Source organism: Armigeres subalbatus, chromosome 3, assembly GCF_024139115.2.
Source record: "Armigeres subalbatus isolate Guangzhou_Male chromosome 3, GZ_Asu_2, whole genome shotgun sequence".
Lineage (NCBI taxonomy): Eukaryota > Metazoa > Arthropoda > Insecta > Diptera > Culicidae > Armigeres > Armigeres subalbatus.
Window position 1 is genome coordinate 52,328,015 of NC_085141.1, and position 23,088 is coordinate 52,351,102.

The 23,088-nt window shown below is 40.2% G+C and overlaps 1 protein-coding gene across 2 annotated transcripts in view; it reads right to left on the bottom strand.

The window, feature by feature from the left end:
* The window catches only part of LOC134225398 (nicotinamidase), a 157,874-nt gene that overhangs the window by 5,034 nt on the left and 129,752 nt on the right, over window positions 1–23,088 (bottom strand). For both annotated transcript variants that reach the window (XM_062705441.1, XM_062705440.1), the window contains exons 5-8: window positions 15,971–16,105; window positions 5,854–5,982; window positions 5,594–5,762; window positions 5,009–5,151 (exon numbers count right to left, since the gene is read on the bottom strand). In XM_062705441.1, coding sequence (XP_062561425.1) covers window positions 5,009–5,151; window positions 5,594–5,762; window positions 5,854–5,982; window positions 15,971–16,105 — 576 coding nt within the window. The remainder of the gene's footprint in view (window positions 1–5,008; window positions 5,152–5,593; window positions 5,763–5,853; window positions 5,983–15,970; window positions 16,106–23,088) is intronic.

Genomic DNA, 23,088 nt, shown 5'->3' on the forward strand with positions numbered 1-23,088 from the left:
CTGAGGCAGGAGTGTCATAGCGCGTCACCGCTATTGTCACCTCGAAGCGCAGCAGAAGTTTGAGTATGGACTGCACATGCTAAGGTAAGAGTGTCGTAGCGTAGTATCGTTGATTGGTCCCTACATACCGCTATCGACACCTCGAGGCATGGCAGTGGAGTGTTAGAGTGAGTTGAAGGAGTGTCCCTACTTCGGTAGGGTAGCGCGTGAGCTGCTTCGGCAGGGAGTGAGTGATCTGGTTGTGCTGAGGCAGGAGTGTCATAGCGTGTCGCCGCTATTGTCACCTCGAAGCGCAGCAGAAGTCTGAGTATGGACTGCACATGCTGAGGTAGGAGTCGAGGTATCCCATCGACACCTCGAGGCATTGCAGTGGAGTGTTAAGTGAGCACCGAAAAGGGTCACATGGAGCGAATGGTCTTTGGAGAAGCTGCTTCAGCGGCAGGGTAGCAGTGGGTTGTACCCACACACCTACAGTTGTGCACATGTGGTGCATGGGGAGTGTCCCTGCTTCGGCAGGGTAGCGTGTGGTCTGCTTCGGCAGTGGTGTGATTGATCTGCTAGTGCTGAGGCAGGAGTGTCGTAGCGTAATATCTGTAGGCCCAGGCAGTTACCGCTATCGACACCTCGAAGCGCAGCAGAAGTCTGAGTATGGACTGCACATGCTGAGGTAGGTGTCGAGGTACCTTCTCGACACCTCGAGGCATGGCAGTGGAGTGTTAGAGTGAGCACCCGAAAAAGGGTCACATGGAGCGAATGGTCTTTGGAGAAGCTGCTTCGGCGGCAGGGTAGCAGTGGGTTGTACCCACACACCTACAGTTGTGCACATGTGGTGCATGGGGAGTGTCCCAGCTTCGGCAGGGTAGCGTGTGGTCTGCTTCGGCAGTGGTGTGATTGATCTGCTCGTGCTGAGGCAGGAGTGTCGTAGCGCAATATCTGTAGGCCCAGGCAGTTACCGCTATTGACACCTCGAGGCATGGCAGCGGAGCGTCCGGGAGAGCATCCAAGTAAGACTCAAATGGAGTGAATGGTGTGCGAGCACCCAAGTCAGTCTCGCGTGGGACGAGTGCCTGTGTGAGCGATAATGAGCGAGTACGCTTAGTACTGCCGTCCCCCCAGAAGTAGTACTGCGAGGTAGTTCCTGGGGGAAACGATGGTGGAGCCCAAGGGAGTTTAGTCGGTATTACCGGTATGGTCGAGTCCGACACTCCAGTACACTTCCGTGTGGTAGTTTGGCAACTACAATGCACGTGTACTGGGTTAGTGTGTAAATGCATTCTCCCTTGTAAAAAAAAAAAAAAAAAATACCTCCTGTCTCGTCGAAGGGCCGTCGTGTCAGGTCTGTTCAGCGTCCCACCTCACACCAGGACTTGTGATTGTGCGCTTTGAGCGGCACACGTTCGCTTTGGCGGAGCCTACTTGCGGATTAATTTTATTCATTTATTTAGTCTAGATCTAAACAGATAACACTGAATCGACAATTTGACGCCACAATACACGGTTCGAGGCCGCATCTCTCCATCCTCGAATACGTCCCACGCTCGCCACATCGTTTTGCACCTGGCCTGCCATTACGTCATCGATCAGAAGCGAACACCATCTTTGCAGGGTTGCTGTCCGGCATTCTTGCAACATGTCCTGCCCATCGTACCCTTTCGGCTTTAGCTACCTTCTGGATACTGGGTTCGCCGTAGAGCTGGGCGAGCTCGTGGTTCATTCTTCACCGCCACACACAGTCTTCTTGCACACCGCCAAAGATGGTCCTAAGCACCCGTCTCTCGAATACTCCGAGTGCTTGCAAGTCCTCCTCGAGCATTGTCCATGTTTTATGTCCGTAGAGGACAACCGGTCTTATTAGCGTCTTGTACATGACACATTTGGTGCGGTGGCGAATCTTTTTTGACCGCAGTTTCGTCTGGAGCCCGTAGTAGGCCCGACTTCCACAGGTGATGCGCCTTCGTATTTCACGACTAACATTGTTATCAGCCGTTAGCAAGGATCCGAGGTAGACAAATTCCTCGACCACCTCGAAGGTATCCCCGTCTATCGTAACACTGCTTCCCAGGCAGGCTCTGTCGCGCTCGGTTCCTCCCATAAGCATGTACTTTGTCTTTGGCGCATTCACCACCAGTCCAACGTTTGTTGCTTCACGTTTCAGGCAGGTGCAAATGTTCGGCCGACAATGTCCCTATCATCCGCAAAACAAATAAATTGACTGGATCTGTTGAAAATCGGCTGTTACACCTGACTCTCCGCATGACACCTTCTAGCGCAATGTTGAACAACAGGCACGGAAGTCCATCACCTTGTCTTAGTCCCCGTTGCGATTTGAATTTGAACGAACTGGAGTGTTCGCCCGAAATCTTCACACAGTTTTGCACACCATCCACCGTTGCGTATGCCGCCTTGAAATCAACGAATATATGATGCGTTGGGACCTGGTATTCACGGCATTTTTGAAGGATTTGCCGTACAGTAAAGATCTGGTCCGTTGCCGAGCGGCCGTCAACGAAGCCGGCTTGATAACTTCCCACGAACTCATTCTCTAATGGTGACAGACGACGGAAGATGATCTGGGATATCACTTTGTAGGCGGCATTAAGGATAGTGATTGCTCGAAAGTTCTCACACTCCAGCTTGTCACCTTTCTTGTAGATGGGGCATATAACCCCTTCCTTCCACTCCACCGGTAGCTGTTCAGTTCCCAGATTCTGACTATCAATTTGTGCAGGCAAGTGGCCAGCTTTTCCGGGCCCATCTTGATGAGCTCAGCTCCGATACCATCCTTTATGCTTTATTGGTCTTTAGCTGTTGGATGGCATCCTTAACTTCCCTCAAGGTGGGGGCTGGTTGGCTTCCATCGTCCCCTGAACTGACGTAGTCATCTCCTCCGCTGCCTTGACTTTCACTGCCTGTACTCTCAGCGCCATTCAAATGTTCCTCGTAGTGCTGCTTCCACCTTTCGATCACCACACGTGCGTCCGTCAAGATACTCCCACCCTTATCCCGGCACATTTCGGCTCGCGGCACGAAGCCTTTGCGGGATGCGTTGAGCTTCTGATAGAACTTGCGTGTTGCTTGATAACGGCACAGCTGTTCCATCTCCTCGTACTCCGCTTCTTCCAGGCGGCGTTTCTTCTCCTGAAAAAGGCGGGTCTGCTGTCTCTGCTTCCGTCTATAACGTTCCACGTTCTTCCGGGTACCTTGGTGCAGCGCGACCGCCCGCGCTGCGTCCTTCTCCTCCAGAATCTGTCTGCACTCTTCGTCGAACCAATCGTTCCGTCGACTTCGTCCTGCATACCCGACGTTGCTCTCCGCTGCGTCGTTAATGGCTGCTTTGACTGTATTTCAGCAGTCCTCAAGAGGGCCTCATCGAGCTCACCCTCTTCCGGCAACGCTGCCTCGAGATTCTGCGCGCATGCAGTGGCGACATCAGGTTGCTTCAGTCGCTCTAGGTCGTACCGCGGCGGTCGTCGGTACCGAACATTGTTGATGACGGATAGTTTTGGGTGCAGTTTAACCATCACCATATAGTGGTCAGTGGTTTTCGATGTTAGCGCCACGATATGTCCTGACGTCGATAATGTCAAAGAAGTGCCGTCCATCAATCAAAACGTGGTTGATTTGTGATTCTGTTTGCAGTGGTGATCTCCAGGTGTACCGATACGGAAGGCTGTGTTGGAAGTAGGTGCTGCGAATGGCCATATTCTTGGAGGCAGCGAAATCAATTAGTCGTAGTCCATTTTCGTTCTTCAGCCGGTGAGCGCTGAACTTCTCAATAGTCGGTCTAAACTCCTCCTCTTGGCCAACCTGAACGTTTAAATCTCCTATGATGATTTTGATGTCGTGGCTTGGGCAGCTGTCGTACTCACGTTTCAGCTGCGTGTAGAATGCGTACTCATCATCATCAGTACTTCCGGAGTGTGGGCTATGGACGTTGATTATGCTGAAGTTGAAGAACCGGCCTTAGATCCTCAATCTGCACATTATTTCATTGATCGACCACCACCCGATCACGTGCCTTTGCATATCGCCCCTCACTATGAAAGCTGTTCCCAGCTCGTGTGTGTTGCCGCAGCTCTGGTAGATGGTATGATTACTTCTAAACGTTCGCACCATTGGTCCCTTCCTACAAACCTTCTGCAGTGCTACAATGCCGAATCTACGGTTCTTGAGCACATCGGCGAGTATGCGTGTGCTCCTGATGAAGGCTAAGGACCGCGAGAACAACTATTGTAGGCGCATCCAAATTGGTTCTATACTACAGAAAATTATTAGATGACCTGAAACTGTACAGTTATTAAAGACATAGCCAATTTGGTTTATGGATCACTTAGGACATGGATAAATTTTTAAAAGAGCCCTTTGGTTGTGTGTATAGATCCTAAGGTCTTGATTATGCGTGTGGACTCCAGGGAATTCTTGGAACGAAGTGACGTAAAAAGTGTGTTCAGTCTACATGAGGCGAACACAATAATATTGTAATGCCCAAGGACGTAGATAATATTTCCAACCCAAAATTAACTGACTCGACGGGAAATCAAACCCAGCCACCTTCAGCATGGCCTTTATAGACTTGCCGCTTGGCTAATGTAGGCTGAATCCCCATCTAGATATGTAAATTCGTATTTTTTTCACAAATACAACATCCATTTGTTCATTTAGAAACACATGCTGTGCATATGTGCAGTCGAGTAATTAAATAACTTAATAGGTAAACAAGTACATATACGACAACCATAGCGAAGGGGTGTATAGTGTATAATACTGCCACTACAAACATATCTGTCCCATATTGATATGGATTCTATATAAATATGGGACAGTTATGCTTACGGCGGCATAACAGTTTGATAACTGAAGTGCAGTTGTGAACCACAAAAAATGGATTTTATATGGTGGAATATATACGCCAGAATAACGCAAGCAATGCCTCGATTTCCCCGGAAACTCAATTATAAACCTGAGGTACTGATCGATACGCGCCCAATCCATCAGCATATTAATTTACCTCTCTGGAATTGATGATAACTCCATTGCTCGATATCACCGTCTGTTTGGTACTTTCAATGTCGTTCACATCCACCCCGCGGCAACAGTCGTCAATCAATATGGTCCGATAGCCCGCAGACAGAGCATCAATCGCCGTAGCACCTGCAAAACGAAAATAGTAACGAACATAATAAAATAGGTATCCAATACGTAGCGAATTCCGATAGCAATCAATAATTATTGTCGATTGAAGTATCCACATTGCAACAGTTGCATACGGGTGATTTGATTTGATCTGCTCATCTAACAACAAACAAACAGATGGATTGAAGCGATAGGAGATATAAAATATATTCTGTCGATGTCATGGACATCTAATTGTGCCATATGTACATTGTGCATTCTTACAACGCTCTGAACAAGTCTTTGGAATCAATTGTCAAGTGAAATCATATATGAAATTAAAGTTCATGATTTTCCAAATATCCTAATAAAAGAGATGATTTTTTTAAAAATGATTTCAGTTCCCAACAGGCTAGATGAACATTCGAAACAACTTATATTTACTGCGGATCACTGCGTTTTCCCATGACATCCAACTCACCAACGCAAACATCGTAAGCAAGCCCACACACGTAGATATCGGTAGCCCCCTTCATCCTCAGCTGACCGCACAGTGTCGTGTCGGAAAGCTTTTTGTTGTCCCAGAAAACCGAATATGAGTCCACCTCCGGATTCGTACCCTTGTACACCTTGATGCCTTGATCGACAATCTAAACCAGACGAAATAATGAAAACGAAGCAGCAGTCAGTCACAGTTCCAAATTTGAATCCCAGACTGGGTAAACAATTTCAATTACAAACCTTCAAATCCTTGTGCAGCTCCGAGCCCCACGAATCCTGAACGCAATGCCGCGGCCAAAGTCGTTGCTTCATTGGGGGCGGACCGGTAAAAATAACCGTATCGTACACTTGGGCGTTATCGGCGTTCAGCTGCGAAAGGGAAAAACAAAAATAACCTCAGGATAATCATTGCCACGTGGGTTGTTTGGAGTGATTTGCACCCGAACGCCTTTGATTGGCCCGAGTAGGTGGTTATGATAAATGTTAAGCTACTGGGTTGTTTAAAATTAAGCAACATCGGTTCACCAATTAAGGCACGGTCATCGATATTGTTATCTTATCAAACAATGTTTGTTTCCTTCACCCGTTATTCCATATTAGCTACCATATAATCTATCCGATTGACACATATTTGTTATAAGCTGATTTTCAATCTTCCACTAGCTCGTATTGGTTGGAGGTTGATAAATTTGGAGCACTCGTTACTGTACACAATGATGTAAGCAGAAAGGTTTCGAATAGCAGCTTGACAGGGAATCGTGTTTACTTGCATTGTCAGAAAAAGGGTAATTTCCAAAACACATTCCGAACTTATCGAGCAACGAATCATACACGGTGTAATCCGTTCGTTACCATCATTGCATGATTTATTGGTGTATAAGCCTTAGTGAAATATCGTTCTTCTAATAATAGAACAATACAAAATCAAATAATGTACTATTTATATTGCAATGATTAAAACGATACAATTGTGCATGAAAATCATGAGCATGCAATCGGGGCAATTTCTCAAAAGCCTCCCAGGCTTTGGTGTGATCGAACAATGGCCATATGAGTTGTCGTTTGGTAAATCAGTGACTGTCTGTCAGAATGAAAAAAATGAGGATAATTGCGAACCGTATCACGGAAATCAAACACTTACTTTTAATAGGTCTTGTGTTCATTATTTCATTGTATACTAAATATATGCTTCGACTATGATGACAATTCCGATACCGAATTAGCTTCAAGCAGCTAATCATTTGGAGTATTATCTTGATTTGTAGCGAATATGGACAAAAGTTACAGAAGTCGCTCTTCAATAAATAAAAAGATGGAATGATAGACGATAGCAAAAAAAGACATAATTCACTCGCAAACGTCGCTGGTCACGAAAACAAACTTATGGTAATCTTAATCCAAAATGGTCCAAACAGAACAAACTCATTCCAACCTGGTATGACAAATGGTCTCGTTTATTTTCCGTGACCAATTTTGCTATGACAAACAAGTTGAAAGATATCATCAACAGCAGGTCACACATAGTTTGAGCAATTTGAAAAATATCGCAATGTATATACTTATCTACCTTCGATCATTCTTGTAGAGGTTCGTCATTGATAGCCTTTCGCGATTAATTTTGATTTATGGAAAGCTTCAACCTCAATTTCTTCATTTCTGTAAAATTGAAGAAAATTAGGCAAATTAGACAAGTTGTGCAATTTTGACAGATTGCGCAAAATAAGGCATCGGTACTAATCATTTCTGAAAGTGTCAGACTGACTAGACCATCAAATCGATTCCTGTAATAAGTTCTCTAGATTATTATGAAGCTTCAGTTAATTATATTAAATATATTTTATTCACCGAAACGCTCAACACATTCGTCTGCATATCAGAGTGATCAGAACACCTACAAACTAATCAATTGCTAAAAATACAAAATAATATAAATTGGGGTAAAATGGGCAAATCGGATAAATTCATGAAATCCATTACCCATTACTGTCCAAAGTATACGACGATAGATTATTTTTTTCAATTGTATTTGAGCATATTGAACAAGTTTAATAATTAGGGAGAAGCAGGAAAGTTTGAACAATTTTTTAATAATCGACATGTAAAATGTGTAGATGATGATGATTATGATGATGATGGATTAAAACAATAAAGGATTCGATTTAGAGGTGTGCGCCGCCGCGCCACGCCGCCGCCACCGACAGTTTTTGACACGCCGCCGCCGCCGACAATTCTGTATCGGCGTGCCGCCGTTTAAAATTCTTCACGCCGCTGATCTATAATTATCCACGCCGATCTAAATTTAAAGAAGTCTGCAAAATTTCCGGTGAACATTTCGAATATTCAGTGGAACCGTAGAATTTCCTTATTGAACCCTACAACATCATGTTGAAACTCCAGATAATTTTTCGTATACCAATGATTTCCTTGAAACTTTCATAAATTTTTTGTTGTTATTTAGGAAAGCTATCCGTAAAAATTAAAAACTTCGAGTGGAAATTGCGAAGAGTTTCCCATTGAAATCTAAAGAATTTCTCGTTGAAATAGAATTTTTGAACCGAAGGCCACAAGGCTGGAAGTTGTTTGTTCGAAGTTTGACCGAATAAACCATTTGGCAGAAGCCCATCTAGCTTAATTATCTCATTTGGTCGAACAGTTCATTTGGCTGGAAAAAAACGGGCCATTTGGTCTCAAAGGACATTCGGCCAAAAATGTCGTTTATCTGAATTGGTCATTATGACCATTTCCAAGACATTAACAGGGGATTCTTTTGAATTTCGCCGAAAAAAAATTATGAACTTCTCCAGAAATTCTTTAAGTTTTTTTATGAATTTTCATTTGGAAAATATTTTCGAATTTTCCACGGGAGCTATTTTGAAATTTCGAGATCTCTTTGGAATTCTCAAAGAAAATTGTTTGGAGTTTTAGCGGAAAATATTTCGGATTTTACATGCGAATCTCTTCAGAATGTTCACGGAAACTTGTTTCAAATTTCTAGAGGAAAATATTCGGAATATCCACGGAAAGTTCCTATTTAGTTTCTGTTGAGTATTCTTCGAAATTTACGCGAAAAGTTCTTCATTTTTGTAGGAAATTGCAATTGGTAGAAGAGATGTTTCATTGTTGGTTTTCTCAGTATAGATTAATAAAGATGGCTAGCTTGGCATAGCCAACGCCAAAACAGCAAATTCTTTGGAATACCCACAGGAGATTCCAAGGAGTTTTCACGGGATACTTCCTAGAACTTTACCAAGAAATTTTCCTGAATTTCAACGGAAAACTGCTCAGAGAAGTTTTTAAGGATTTTCTTTGGATTTCTACAGAAAATTATTCATCTCGTTCATAAGAAATTCATGGGAAATTACATTGGTTGAAGATGAAATACATCCGTACTGGTAATTTGGCTGATAAAGCCATTTGCCATAACAGGTAGTCTGGTCCAAATGTCATTACTGAACGGGTGATATGGTCGAAAATGTCCACTTGTTTGACGAAATGGTCTTATTGTCAAATGACCATTGAACAAAATTACGTGGGGTCAATAATGACGTTACAGGTTTAGTTAGATTCTAATATTTTGTGACATAAATATAAAAAAGGTATAAAAAAGCGTGACAGAGGGGGAGGGGGAGTCTAGAAATCTCAAAAGGTGGTGGACGTTATATTTGAATCGTCCCTAACCTCTTTACTTTTTAAATCGATACTGGCCTTTAAGTCAAAAGTCATTAAAACAAGTTCTGTTAAGTCGATTTCAAATTGATCCGAAACTGTTATACGGTCGAAAATGGTTAACCCGAAAATGTAGTTTGGCCCACAGCGACATACAGCCGAAAGGGACATTCCGCCAAACTGGTTATTTGACCGAAAAGGTTGTATGGGCTAACAGGTCATTTGGTTGAAAATGCCGTTTGGCCGAAAATGTCGTTTGAACGAATAGATCATTTGATCGAAAATACCGTTTGGTAGGCATGGTCATTTATCAGAGAGAACCATTAGGCCCGAGAATGTGCTTTCTGCAAATTAGCCAGACATGAGTTTCTGCGAAATTACCTGTTTGGCTGAATGTCACTTTCGGCTGTTATTGCTATCAGCCAAATTACATTTTTAGACAAACCATTTTCGACCTGATAACAGTTTCAGATAGACGTTCAAATCGGCTTAATGGAATTTGGCTAGATGACTTTTGGATTAAAGGCCAGTATCAACTTAAAAAGTAGAGAGTAAATGTCATTTGGCCAAACGGTTCGATATTTTTGACCATAGTTTGAGTCATTGACATTTGCCGTATGACCCGTCGGGCTAAATTACATTTTGAGCCAAATGGCCCCTTCTGTCAAACGATCATTTCAGCCAAACGGCATTTTCGGATTGATGACCTATTCGGCAAAACGACCTGTAAGAAAAAACGGCTTTTTCGGCCAAATTACCAATGAGACTGTATGTCGCTTTCGGCCAATGGAATTTCCCAATGACTTCTTATGAACAACACGAAGAATTTTCTGTGGAAATCCAAAGAAATTTCTTTAAAATTCCCAGCAATTTTCCGTTGAGATCCAAAGATTTTTTTTTGCTAAAATCTACTTTCTAAACAATCTTCCATAGAGATTCTGCAAAAATTTCCTTGGGAATTTCTCGTGAAAACTTCTTAGAGTCTCCCGCGGTCTTTCAGAAGATTTGTTTTGTTTTATCTTTAACTATGCCAAACGAGCTGTCTTAATTAATCTATGATGAAAAAGCCAACGTTGAAAAATCTATTCTACCAGTTGCAATCTCCTGCAATTATAATACAATTAGAATACAAAACAATCAGAGCCGTAGCGTGAAATTCCATTGCCCTTGGCGAAACCCTTGGCCTTTTCTACTAAGGAAAAAAATGTACAATATTTTACATTTGGATAACAATTTGAATTTCAGGAATTGTAGATTGCAGGAAATCCTCCTAATGTTGGAAATTTCATGGAACGTTTATAGCCTATTCAGATTGGGCTATTTATGACTTTGTTAAGTGAGAGGGTATCCAATTATTACGAGGTGTTCAGACTGCAGCAAGATAATATATCTTGACGTTTCCATGTTTCCTCATTTGCACGCTAATACAGGGTTGAATTCAAAGAGAGTTTTAAAATTAAATTTGCGAAATCAAGCATTTGTGTGGCGACAATCGAACATTTTTTTCTGAACAAAGTTTCCACGAAAAAAAATATAAAAAAATATGAAAAGGGATTTTCGAAGAATATTTGAAGCTCTCATTAAGGATAATGAGCGAAGCTACATTCATTAGCTGGGTGCGCCGTTCTTCGGGGAATCAGACTATTCCTCAATTTATTTTTAAGTTTAAAAAGTATTTTGATTCTGTACTACGATCGAACGGAGATTTAATAGAAAAATTTAGATACTTTTGGGAATTCTCACAAATAAATAAAAAAAGGACGATTGGACCAATTTTCAAGAAATATTATCGAACTAAAATGTATTTCCACCAGTATCTCCATGTATGAAGGGCAACTCAGCAATTTTTTTTTTTTTTCAAAAATGGAAACTGAACCATTGCGTTCTACTCGACAATCAATGATACAGCTTCTAACAAAATCGAATCGTGTGAATGTGATATAATTTAAACTGGATTTTGGATGAATTAATGCATTACCAATCCATGTTTTATTTAAGGTTATTCTACTTTATATATACATCCCATTCAAATCGTACAGTTGTCCCACGTGAAAAATGTTGAAATCCAAAGTATATTAAGCCATTCAAGGAGCAGAATTGAAACAATTTATGAAATCATGTTTATTCATCAAATATATTCGTTTTACAACCATTCCTACGTTTTAAATTGTCTTCCGCATTGGCCCTTGAACTTTGAAAATTTATTCGATTTGTTCTATTAAATCTAGGTTTAAGTTAAATACTTTATGTTAATTCTAGAGAGCATCTGTTTTTAAACAATTCATGTTGAATAAGTGGAGAATAAATAATTATCATCATTATTTTTCATCATATAAAATGCTTTCCACAAAACCATCACAATCCGAGTTATTCTTCAGCGCTCAGAAGATTTCCATCTAACATGCATTCGACCCTGCTGCGACAGAAAGAGCATGACTGTCAACTACGAAACGAAATGAAAACAGAGAGAATTTTCTCTCTGGCAAAGAGAGCGTGACGCTTGTCACACGCTTAAAATCAATAACACAGAGATGTGTTTGCTTCACACAAAACGGACCTAATGCAGAACATCCCCTAGATGAGCGACAGTTACACAGCCACAAAAATAGCTCGTGTGGTTTTATTGAAGCTTGGATTTCAATATTTTCAACAGTATTTGGTTCCTCATGAAACAAGGAATCTGTACAAACGTTTACATGTTGAAAAGGACCGTTATCACGACCGTACGAGGCATTTTTGTGCCTGTGTAACTGTCACTCATCTAGGGGATGTTCTGCATTAGGTCCATTTTGTGTGAAGCAAACACATCTCTGTGTTATTGATTTTAAGCGTGCAGTTTTGTTTTGTTGAATTATGTTAGAACGAAATGACTCTTTTTAGCGGGTATCTTTTGACAGCGCAAAATGTATGGAATATTACGTAAATAATGACATCATAAAGCGTATTTACCCTGAAACGCCAATTATTATGTCATTAATGGCGTAATCTGAATAGGCTATTAGACTATTCACAAAATATTCTGCGACCTTAGCAGAGCAAAGCTGAGATATTTGATAAGAGTGACGGGGGTCAAAATAAAAAAAATATCCCAATTCACTTTATAAATAATTCTTCAATTATTTCTGAAATCCCTCTGCACTCTATGTACGCATATGGTCAAAGCAGTATGGATTGCCAAAATCCAAAAGATTCCTAAAAAACTCTTAAAATTTTAATTAATTTCCGTTTACGTACGTTTACGCAAATCAAAAGGAAAATGTATTTTCGTAAACCCACGCACTTGACCTAGTTGGGTTGATAAAATCCAACTCTGAAGTGAGATGGTTAATGGTAAGAGTCGTTGCCGGAGCTAGTTGGATCACGAAAATCCCTTTGGCCGTATTCACCATCAGCCCTATTCGGATCAAGAAAAATTCAAAGCCGGTCGATGATTTGAAGGAATATTACTGGACTTAGTTACGTCAAAAAAATCCAACTCTGACGTAAGTAGACAAAAGATATTTTAGTTACAAGATAAACATTGCCGCTGACGTCGCTGTCCGGAGCATCTTTTGCTGGCGAGGATAGGGGATCTAAATGTCAATGAAGGAAAAATCCATACGATTTGACAGTTAGGTACCACACATGTTTCGGACAGCAGAACAAAGAGAACCAAAGCGACAATGTTTATCTGGTAACTAAAATATCGTTTAAGTAGACCGATATTAGGTTTAATAAAGACTAAAAAACGATGTACTCTTATAGATTCCAATGAAGAAGTCAAAATCTATATATTCATTGATTTTTTGATTTTTCATCACTGGGCTAGAACAAGTTTCTGGTTTGCTGGAAACCGAAAAGTCTTATTTTGCGGTTGAAATGAACTTTTTTCAGATCACATGAACATTTTCTGAACAAAACAAGCGAAGAATACACAACAGCAACTCAAAAGGACCTTTCCATGGATATTCCAAACTTTTTTCTTGTAGAAATCTGAAAGAATTTCTAGTGAAAATCCTAAAGAGTTTCTTATGTGAATTCCGACTAATTTTTCGATGAAATTTCAAAAAAAAAGTCTAGAAACAAAGTAGTCTCCGGAAATAATTTTTAAACAAATATATATGGCAAATCAACCAAAGGCTTGGCCCAATCTCACCCCTTTTTAGCATGCATTGCTCGTTGCTACGAAAAAAAACAAGACCGCTAAATAAATATTCATAAAATTCGATAAAACAACAACAGATTATCGTAACATGATCACCAGGTATCCATCGATCTAAAATTTAGTTATGTAATAGATTTGTGGGGCATTACTGACACTATTTTAATACGGGTTCATTCGATCAATAGTTTAACATTCAAATTCCAAGCATTATGGTACGAGCACAATCAATCCTTGGAATTTGTTTTGTGATTTCCTAGACGTGAATTTTAATATAATTTCGAACCGTTTGAAGTTTTGATCAAAATTCGTAACAGTGTCTGAGATATTAGAAGTTGAAACATTTTTCGTTTTTGGCCCAATTTTACCCCCTAGGCCCAATGTCACCCCGAACGACGGTATGTAAAAATATTACGAGGTGGTGGAATTAAATGGAATTATGCTAAACTGGTCTTATGACAGTGAAAACATTCCTCTAAAAAAAGCTAAATAATTTTCTTTACAAGCAATTGTTTGTTGCGATTGTTCTTTTGTGCCATTGAAAGTATGAGCCGCGGCCTGTAACAACTGGGTTTTAATAAGGATTTTGAAATATTTCACTCTCTGCTATCCAGTTTTCCCCGAGCGGTAATGGCCGCCATCTGGCCTGTGGGTTAGTCTCTGAATTGACGTTTGGGGAGGTCAACTGCACCCACGGCTCCGAATATTCTGACCAATAAGGCATATAAGAAGGTGCTGATGAAGTGAGTTCAAGCATTCTTATATACCACATTGATGAAAAAGGCTCGGAACGGTGGGTGCAGTTGACCTACACAAACGTCAGCCATTATCACTCGCGGAAAACTGGATAGTTCTGATCAGGATGCATTTATTGGGGGGTGTTCAGACCACGGACCACGGGACCTCCACCGCAGTTTGTTTCGTAGTCAACATTGGAAATTCCGCACTGACAGCCATAAAGATAATCATGGGAAGGAAAGAGATAGGTGCGTTCCACACTGACAGTTCCATAAAAGAAAAGGAGTAGAAAAGAGACTGCATCTGTACTACGAAAACACAATCTAAACATCAGACCCCCGGACCAGACTTGTCAATATCCCCAACTCAGCCATCTTGAATTTTTGTATGGAATTTATGCTCGTTTGTTTACGTTTTGAACTGAAAATTAATGTCAATCGAGCGCAAATCAAATTAAGCACCATTCAAACCTCACTGGACTCTTGAGGCAGAGATTCGACTTACCGATTAGCATCATTGCACGATTTCTAAGTGTTCCTTTTCCAAAATGTATAAAAATAACTTTGTTTGCTAAGGGCAATAAATAATTAATCCGTATGTAAACATAAAACACTCATCGATTGGGTTCTGGCGTTTTTTTGAAGTGAAATCATGTTTTGCCAAATGAGCGAAACAATGAGATTTTGCACACAAAAAAATCAAGCGCGATGCACGAACTCATTCACTAATGGAGAATAACGTTCACTCCATGTGTGTATGGGTAGAAAACTTGAAATTTAAAAAAAAATGTAACTCAAAAACGGCTCGATGAACATTTTTTTTTATGTGTTATGTAAAAATGTTTGAATTTTCATAAAAAATATAAAAATATATAGTCGTTGTGGTCCAACATTTCAAAAATCATAAAAAACGAATATTTTGACCATTTTAGCAAATTTGAGTACACCAATACACCAAACCAAATATTTTAGTAAGAACTAGAAGTAATAAGCTTTCTATCCATAAAAAACATTGCAAATCGATCCAGTGGTTCAAAAGTTATGATTTTTTTAAATAAAATTTTAACTTAAAACGGCTACGCAGTCTTTAAGGATTAAAACAAGATTTATATTTGTCCAACGTTTCGACACGGGGTTGGTGTCAGGGGAAAAAATATTATGTTTGTTCCTTGTCTAATGTTTAATCTTACAATAACTGTCAGGTTTGGAAATTTATGGTACATTATTTTGGAAACACTTATTTTTAACATAGATGACACTGGCAAATAACACAGATTTTCTTTATCAAACCCCCTGATTGCAAACCCCCCTGTTTTTGGCGGTTTGATAAAGAAAATCTGTGATATTTGCCAGTGTCATCTTTCATCTATGTTAAAAATAAGTGTTTCCAAAATAATGTGCCGGCCCACCGCTGTCTGCTGATTTTCGCGGGGTGAACGGTTAATGGTTCTCCCAACAGCTGTTGCACCTCGTGGTTCATTCGCCTCCTCCATGTACTGTCTTCCATATGCACCCCACCATGTATAGTACGTAAAACTTTTCTCTAGAAAGCCCCAAGTGCGCGTTGATCCTCCACGAGCATTATCCAGGTCTGGTGTCCGAAGAGATCTACCGGTCTAATGAGCGTTTCTTATAATGTTACACTAATCACCGTTAAATTAGGACGTTTGCTTAGAGGATACATATGAGCCACATTTCCTCTACCGGTTTTAATTTAGTCATCAAAACCTACTCGGGCATCTTCGTGGCGTGAAAGGCGTGAAAACGATGACTGATTTCAACGCAACGACAAGTTCACTGGAAGGCTACTTACCGGACTGGTCGGGTGGATAGGCCGCTGCTTGATGTTATCGATGAAGGAAACGTGATCGCTCGGATGCCAATCCAGCGAGTAGAAAACCGAGTCGAAGTCCACCGTATCCAGGAGCTTGTTTATCGGGTCAATCACCTGGATGGGGGGACGAGAAAAAAAAACGCGATTTTCCGACATTAGTTTCCATTTTGCTGGGGGTTGATTTATTTCAATCGTATGTAGTGTTTCCACTTGAGTGAATTTTATCGGTTTCAGAAGTGCCAAAATTCAGAACACGCGACGCTTAATAGTCAATTTGTATGCTAAGTGTTGATGGCTAAATAGCATGGCTAGTGCAGTTCGTTATGCCCAAGTGACCTCATTTATGCCCAAGTGATGTTAAATTGTTTTCAAACTTATTTACTTGACTGCATAGAATTACTCACCGAACTCAATTATGTTGTGTACTATTCGTACACAAGTTACGAAAAAATCACTGTCATGCACAATTTCAGATTTTTTTATTATCCTGTTGTCCAAATACAAAGGATCCGCTACCCATGCTTTTCCACACTTAAGTGTTAATGTTTCCTTCCTGGTGGTTATAAGCACTCCCCCCGATTAAGGGCACCATCAATTTGCACCTATCGCTGATCTTGTTCGTATCCCTTTCCTAGCATTTACAAACTGCGCTCGGTGTTAAGTCAAACGGCAGAGCAGTGAATACAAAGCAAAATGTAGGTACTTGACCACAGCTCGGACCGGAAGCCCCGGCCATCGGCGGAAGCGCACTGCAAATGAATCTGCTACAATCACGCTTCCCCAATCCGCTTGGCACATGAATGTTGAAACACAGGCAACCAATTGGCCAACGATAGAGTTGTTTTCTTTTCGGGTGGAAAATTATACGTTTACTAATGGAATGTGCAATTAGCGTGGTGGTGCTTTAGAGAATAAGAATAGGGCAAACAGTAGAATTGGGTTGGTTTCTACGTTGTCTTAAGGTGAAACACAATTTCGTACTTAAAAATCGTAATATTTATTAATATACTGATAACAAAAAAACAGACTCCAAGTGAATCCCAGTAGAAGCATAAGTACTAGAATGTTAATGGTGCTGTTAGCATTAAACATGTTGTCTGTGTGTCATGTAGTAGAGAATATTTTGTTTTGTAAATTACAATAATTTGACATTTTTTGTTCCGGCACTTTGAATGCTAGGCCGCATCAAACAAGAATCACTATCACACGAATTGGAGCGATATTAGCAATCTTATGGGTAGAGGACGAGATTCGATTGTGGACACCGTCCGAAAACAGATGCTGTCATTCTGACAACTGTCATTTTTTTGCTATAATAACACGATATTTTGTGCTCAATACAAAACCAATTAGACCCCTTTATTTTGCACTATGAACAAATATTTATTTTTTGTACATGAAAATTGTAACGAAAGTTATTTTACCTCTTTCAAAGTTATGACACTTTATTATGACAGTGAAGCGGTTAAATTGAAAAAGTGAGTTCCAATGCGTTATCATACATTGAATTTAATCTGTTTTGAGGTTCAATGATGATTGCCGTCTTAATTTCAGCACGAAAATTTGTTTCATAACATTCCAAAACCGCTGCTATATTTGGTTGTGGGTGACTTTATCAGTTCAGTTATGGGCATCCCTCCTCTTTTCAACAAACCGTTAAATATCGCTGCATCTCGATATTGAAGGGACCATCGAGATAAGGAGGAATCGAGAAATGGAAGAAACATCAATGTGGGTAGTAGATCGAAAAAAAAAACTCGTTGCTATGAAAACGACAACAAAACAAATGTCATTCCTTGATCGTGTTGTGTTTGTTATTGTCCAAAAATGGTCCACTAGCCTAGAAATTTGAATATATTGACATATAGAGAGAGAGAATCCTGAGCAAAATATGACTAGAGCACATTGAGATAGAGATATTGAGATAGGGAGGTTATCGAGATGTCGAAAGCAACGTGAAGCTACGTGAATGGAAGGGACCGAGAAAACCATTAACATAGGGAGAGATATCGAGATGTAGAGAGTCGACTGTATATGCACTTTTCAGAACTAGGCGTTGACCGATTTACATGCAACGACTTTTAGTCGACGATTCAGTTTGAGTGTTTGTTATTGAAAACTGAATAGAATAGGCATTGTATTATAATTACCATTCTTCTAGGTCTTCTTGTTGGTCTTCTTCTTCTTTTTCTTCTTCTTCTATGGCTCTACATTCCAACTGGAACTTGGCCTGCTTTTCAACTTAGCATTCTATTATGCGTCTCCGAATTTCTCTGCTGGTATCGTTATCGGCGGTCACCAGTGAGCCCAAGTACACGAATTCTTCAAACACCTCGATTTCGTCACCACCGATAGACACTCGTTGTGGAGGGCTTACATTGACCTCTCTTGAGCCTCTTCCTATCATGTACTTCTTCTTCGACGTGTTGATGACTAGTCCAATCCGTTTAGCTTCGCTTTTCAGCCTGATATAGGCTTCCTCCATCCTCTCAAAGTTACGTGCCATGATATCAATGTCGTCCGCGAAACCAAATAACTGGACGGACTCGTGAAAATCGTACCACTCGTGTCAATCCCAGCCCTTCGTATTACTCCCTCCAAAGCGATGTTGAATAGCATACATGAAAGACCATCACCTTGCCGTAACCCTCTGCGCGTTTCGAAGGGACTCGAGAATGCCCCTGAAACTCGAACTACGCACATCACCCGATCCATCGTCGCCTTGATCAACCGTATCAATTCATCCGGAAATTCGTTTTCGTGCATTAGCTGCCATAGCTGGTCTCGATCGATTGTATCATATGCGGCTTTGAAGTCGATAAATAGATGACGTGTGGGCACGTTGTATTTGCGGCGCTTTTTCCTCCGAAAAATCGAGTTTTGTCTGTTCCACGCCCGTTTGTATCGTGCCTCGTTCGCCCTTGTAGCAATCTCACTGCATTCTTCTCCTCAACTAACTACTCACATTCGCCATCATTCCAGTCGTTTCACTGGTCCGGAGCCACCGTGCCTAGTGCAGCGGTTGCGGTGCATCCAATGGCGGATCGAATATCTCTCCAGCCATCTTCAAGAGATGCTGCGCCTAGCTGCTCTTCCGTTGAGAGTGCCACTTCCAGCTGCAGCGCGTAGTCTTGGGCTAGTCTACCGCCTTGTAGCCGCCCACTGTTAAGCCACGGCGGACGACTCCGACGCGTGTTGTACACCGTCGAGAGTTTTGAGTGCAGGCATACTGCAACGAGGTAGTGGTCGGATTCAATATTCGCACTGCGGTAAGTGCGTACGTTCGTCATGTCGGAGAAGAATTTACCGTCGATTAGAACGTGGTCGATTTGGTTTTCCATTACTTGATTGGGGGATTTTCATGTGGCCTTGCGTATAATCTTGCGGAGGAAGAAAGTGCTTCGGACTACCATTCAGCGAGAGGCTTCAAAGTTTATACATCGTTGGCCGTTGTCGTCTTTTCCACCACTATGAAGCCGGTTCCCAGCTCGTTAGTGGTGCCACAGCTTTGGTAGAAGGTAGCCGCTTGATGTCCGCTTTTCCACACTTGCTGTTCTGTCCAGCAGATTTCCTGCAGCGCTACGACGTCGAAGTTGCGGGGATGTAATTCAGCTTAGATTATCCAGTCGCAACCTGCGAAGCCTAACGATTTGCAGTTCCATGATCCAAGCTTCCAATCGTGATCCTTCATTCGTCGCCTAGGTCGTTGCCGATTGTATCGAGTCGTATTATCTTCTATGTCGTTCATAATGGTTGTTTTTAAAGGCGGCTTATTGGGCCTGCGCAAACCTCCAGTCTCGTCGGAGGGCCGTTCCGCTAAAAAAAATCATGCCTACCATATTCTGACCTGACGGCCTGACGTTTGTTAAACAAAATTTCCTCAGCTTAAGAGTAGTGAAGAATGAGAAATGAGAAGTGAGTTGTGAGAAGCATGAAAAGGGAAGTGTGAAGTGAGTAGAGAGAGGAGACAATTGAGAAGTGAAAAGTGAAAAGTGATAAGTGAAAAGTGATAAGTGGGAAATTGGAAGTGAGAAGTAAGAAGTAAGAAGTGAGAGGGGAGAAGTGAGAAATAAGAAGTAAGAAGTTTAAAGTAAGAAGTGATAATTGTGAAGTGAGAATTGAAAAGAATAAAATGAAAAGGGAAAAGGGAAAATTTACAAGTAAAACGTGAGAATTGAGAAATGAGAAGTGGGAAGTGAGAAGTGAAAAGTGAAATGTGAAAAGTGAAAAGTATAAAGTGAAAAGTAAAAAGCGTCCTATAGTCTTCTCGATGATAATTGTATTCTGTGCAGCATTGCAGTTGTCTTAACCGAGGCGAAAGGCAATAAATACAAGTGCGCAATCCACCGAACACCATATAGATATCTTTTCGTTTTCGCGACGAATAAAACACGCACTGTATCAATGACTACTTCAAACTAGAAAAGTGAAAAATGAGAAGTGGAAACTAAAAAGTGAGAAATGAGAAGTTATAATTGAGAAGTAAAAAGTTAGAGTTAAGAACTGGGTAGTGAGAAGTGAAAAGTGAAAAATGAAAGTAAGAAGTGATAAGTGAGAAGTGAAAGTGAATAGTGAAAAGTGAGAAGTGAGAAGGGAGAATTACGAAGTGACAAGTGAGAAGTAAAAAGAGAGAACTGAGAAGTGGAAGTAAAATCTGAGAAGTGAGAGATAATACTATAAAACTGAACACTGGGAACTGAGAACTAATAACTGAGAGCTTAGAGCTGAAAACACAGAAATGAGAAATAAGAAGTGAGAACTAGAAAACGCGAAACGCTTCCTTTCTCCTTCTTCCTTCTCCCTTCTTCTTTCTCCATCCTTCCTTCTTTCTTCTTTCTTTTTCTTCTTCATTTTTTTCTTCTCCTTTCTTCTTTCTTCTTCCTTCTTCCAATAAGTTCTCGAAAGAGTTAGAGATCTCAGCTGGCTATTTGACGTAGGACCTCTCAAGCAGAATCCAAGTTTTATTCATCCTTCGTAGCTTAGTAGAAAAAGCACCTGTCTAGGGTAGTGGGGTCGTAGAATCAAACCCCACCGAAGGAGGTGGCTGCCATATAATACATTTTGTAATGTAATAACATGGTATTGTAATCAATGAGCATGCTGGTGGTTTATACCTGAAATATAAGGCAGTGCACCGAATGAATATAACGAAGGTTTCAACGTTTGGGCAGTAAAGAAATGAACACTTTTATTTATTAACACCGTCTTCGATACAACAATCATACAGACTGAACTTAATTATTCATTCTACTTATTCTATTTAAAAAAATATTTTTAGAGATGTTGAAGTCAAATTCGTCACAAATTACATTAAAAACACGGATACAGGAGTCTAGTGGGTTGGTGTAACCATAGTTTGTTCGGAACAGCTAGTAGGAAAGAATGCCTTAGTATTCTAAGGGGAATATACAGCGGAGTTTGTTCAAGTAGTGTAGGGCAGTCCATATTTTTTCTTTTCATTGAGTTCTTCAAATGAATTTCGGCACCTCGAAAACGACAAAACCTTCGTTAGGTATATTTGATGCATTGTCGTAGTCTTAAAAATCTTTATTTTGTCCCGTTTTTTCATTGGTTCTTTAAGAATACATAAAAATTAATTCAAACGATTGTTTAGACTCATTTTTTTTTGCAGAAAGCCAAAAGAATACAATGAAAGTAGACTTAACCTATCAAAACATGTGTAAGATGGTTAAAACTGAGTTAAAAATGTTATCGACGCTGTTTATGTATTTTCCATTGATGAATTTTTCTTCAGGTTTCTAAAAGTTAATGCCAGCAAGGTTTTGTAATTTCCCCCGGAAGATTTTTTCATATAGTTGCGTTTGATTTTATTTTCCTTGCCTATTAAGGAAGTAATTAACTTTGGCAAATTACATTAGTGGATTAAACGAAACCATTTATTTGATAAGCAAGCATTCCCATATCACACCTCGATGTCTATAGAATGAATCGTAAGGATGGACATTTTAATTTACAAATTCATCTCATTTTTGACTATTCCGTTTAATCCTTTCTAAACAGGTAGTTTTATTTTTTTCTCTCAAATCTCGCCTTAACGCATATTTTTGAACCATTTGATTCTTTTCTAAACTTTATAAATCAATCAAAGTAATTTTGAAAACTATTCAAATAATTTGAAATATTTCAACAACGATATGAAACAAATATTTCGAAAAATTATAAAAATCGGCAATCAACTAGGAAAAACTTTTCATCGGTTTTGTTATTAATATATTTTAACTAAGGCTAGTTTGCAGTTGAAGGATCTTGTTTGGGGACTTCGAAACTTTGGAGAATAATAATAACAAAATAATTTGTTGATGGGAAACATAATGTAGATGACTGCAAAATATAATGTAAAAATGAGATTGCACACCACGCGCTATGAGCATTCAATTAAAAAAAATATAACAGCAATATCGTAAATCTTCTCTGTATTTATTAATATTCTACCCCAATATATTTGTAATGCAGATCAATTACCAAAACCCTGATAAATCCACCTAGCGGTGTTTATGCCTTCTCGTGCATTATATATACTAAAAAAAAATTTGAATGAAATCTTCTTCATTTTGTATTTTGGCCTAAACTTTTCATCCTATAGTCCATCTGGCGAACTTTCAATAGAAAATAATGGGATAGGATTACCCGTTGAACTGAATCGGTTGAAGATGTGTGCCAAAAAAAGAGTGTGTTGTTTTGCGCACTTTCATCCATTTACAATTGCACACATACGTCATCACCCTAATTCGAGACATCACCTTAGCTCGAGCTGAGTCGATTGGTATAAATATAGCACTATGGATCTCCGGGCCTCCTATAGGCCTCCTAAAGTTTCTTTTTAAAGCGAACATATACTGCCGCTAACCGCAAGTCGAGCTTATCTGGAAAAACGTGCAAATGAGAAAGCTGCTTGCAAAGTTTTTGTATTTTTTCTCCTCAAAAATTGTGTATAAGTAATTTTGATCAGCTCTAAACGTCACACATCAAAGATTGTTTGAATATTTAATGGAGCATAGTGGCTATAAAGTGAAAAACTTTGCCGTGTTGAAAATCGAAATGTGACTGACTTGCGATTACTTTTCATCTCAATGAGA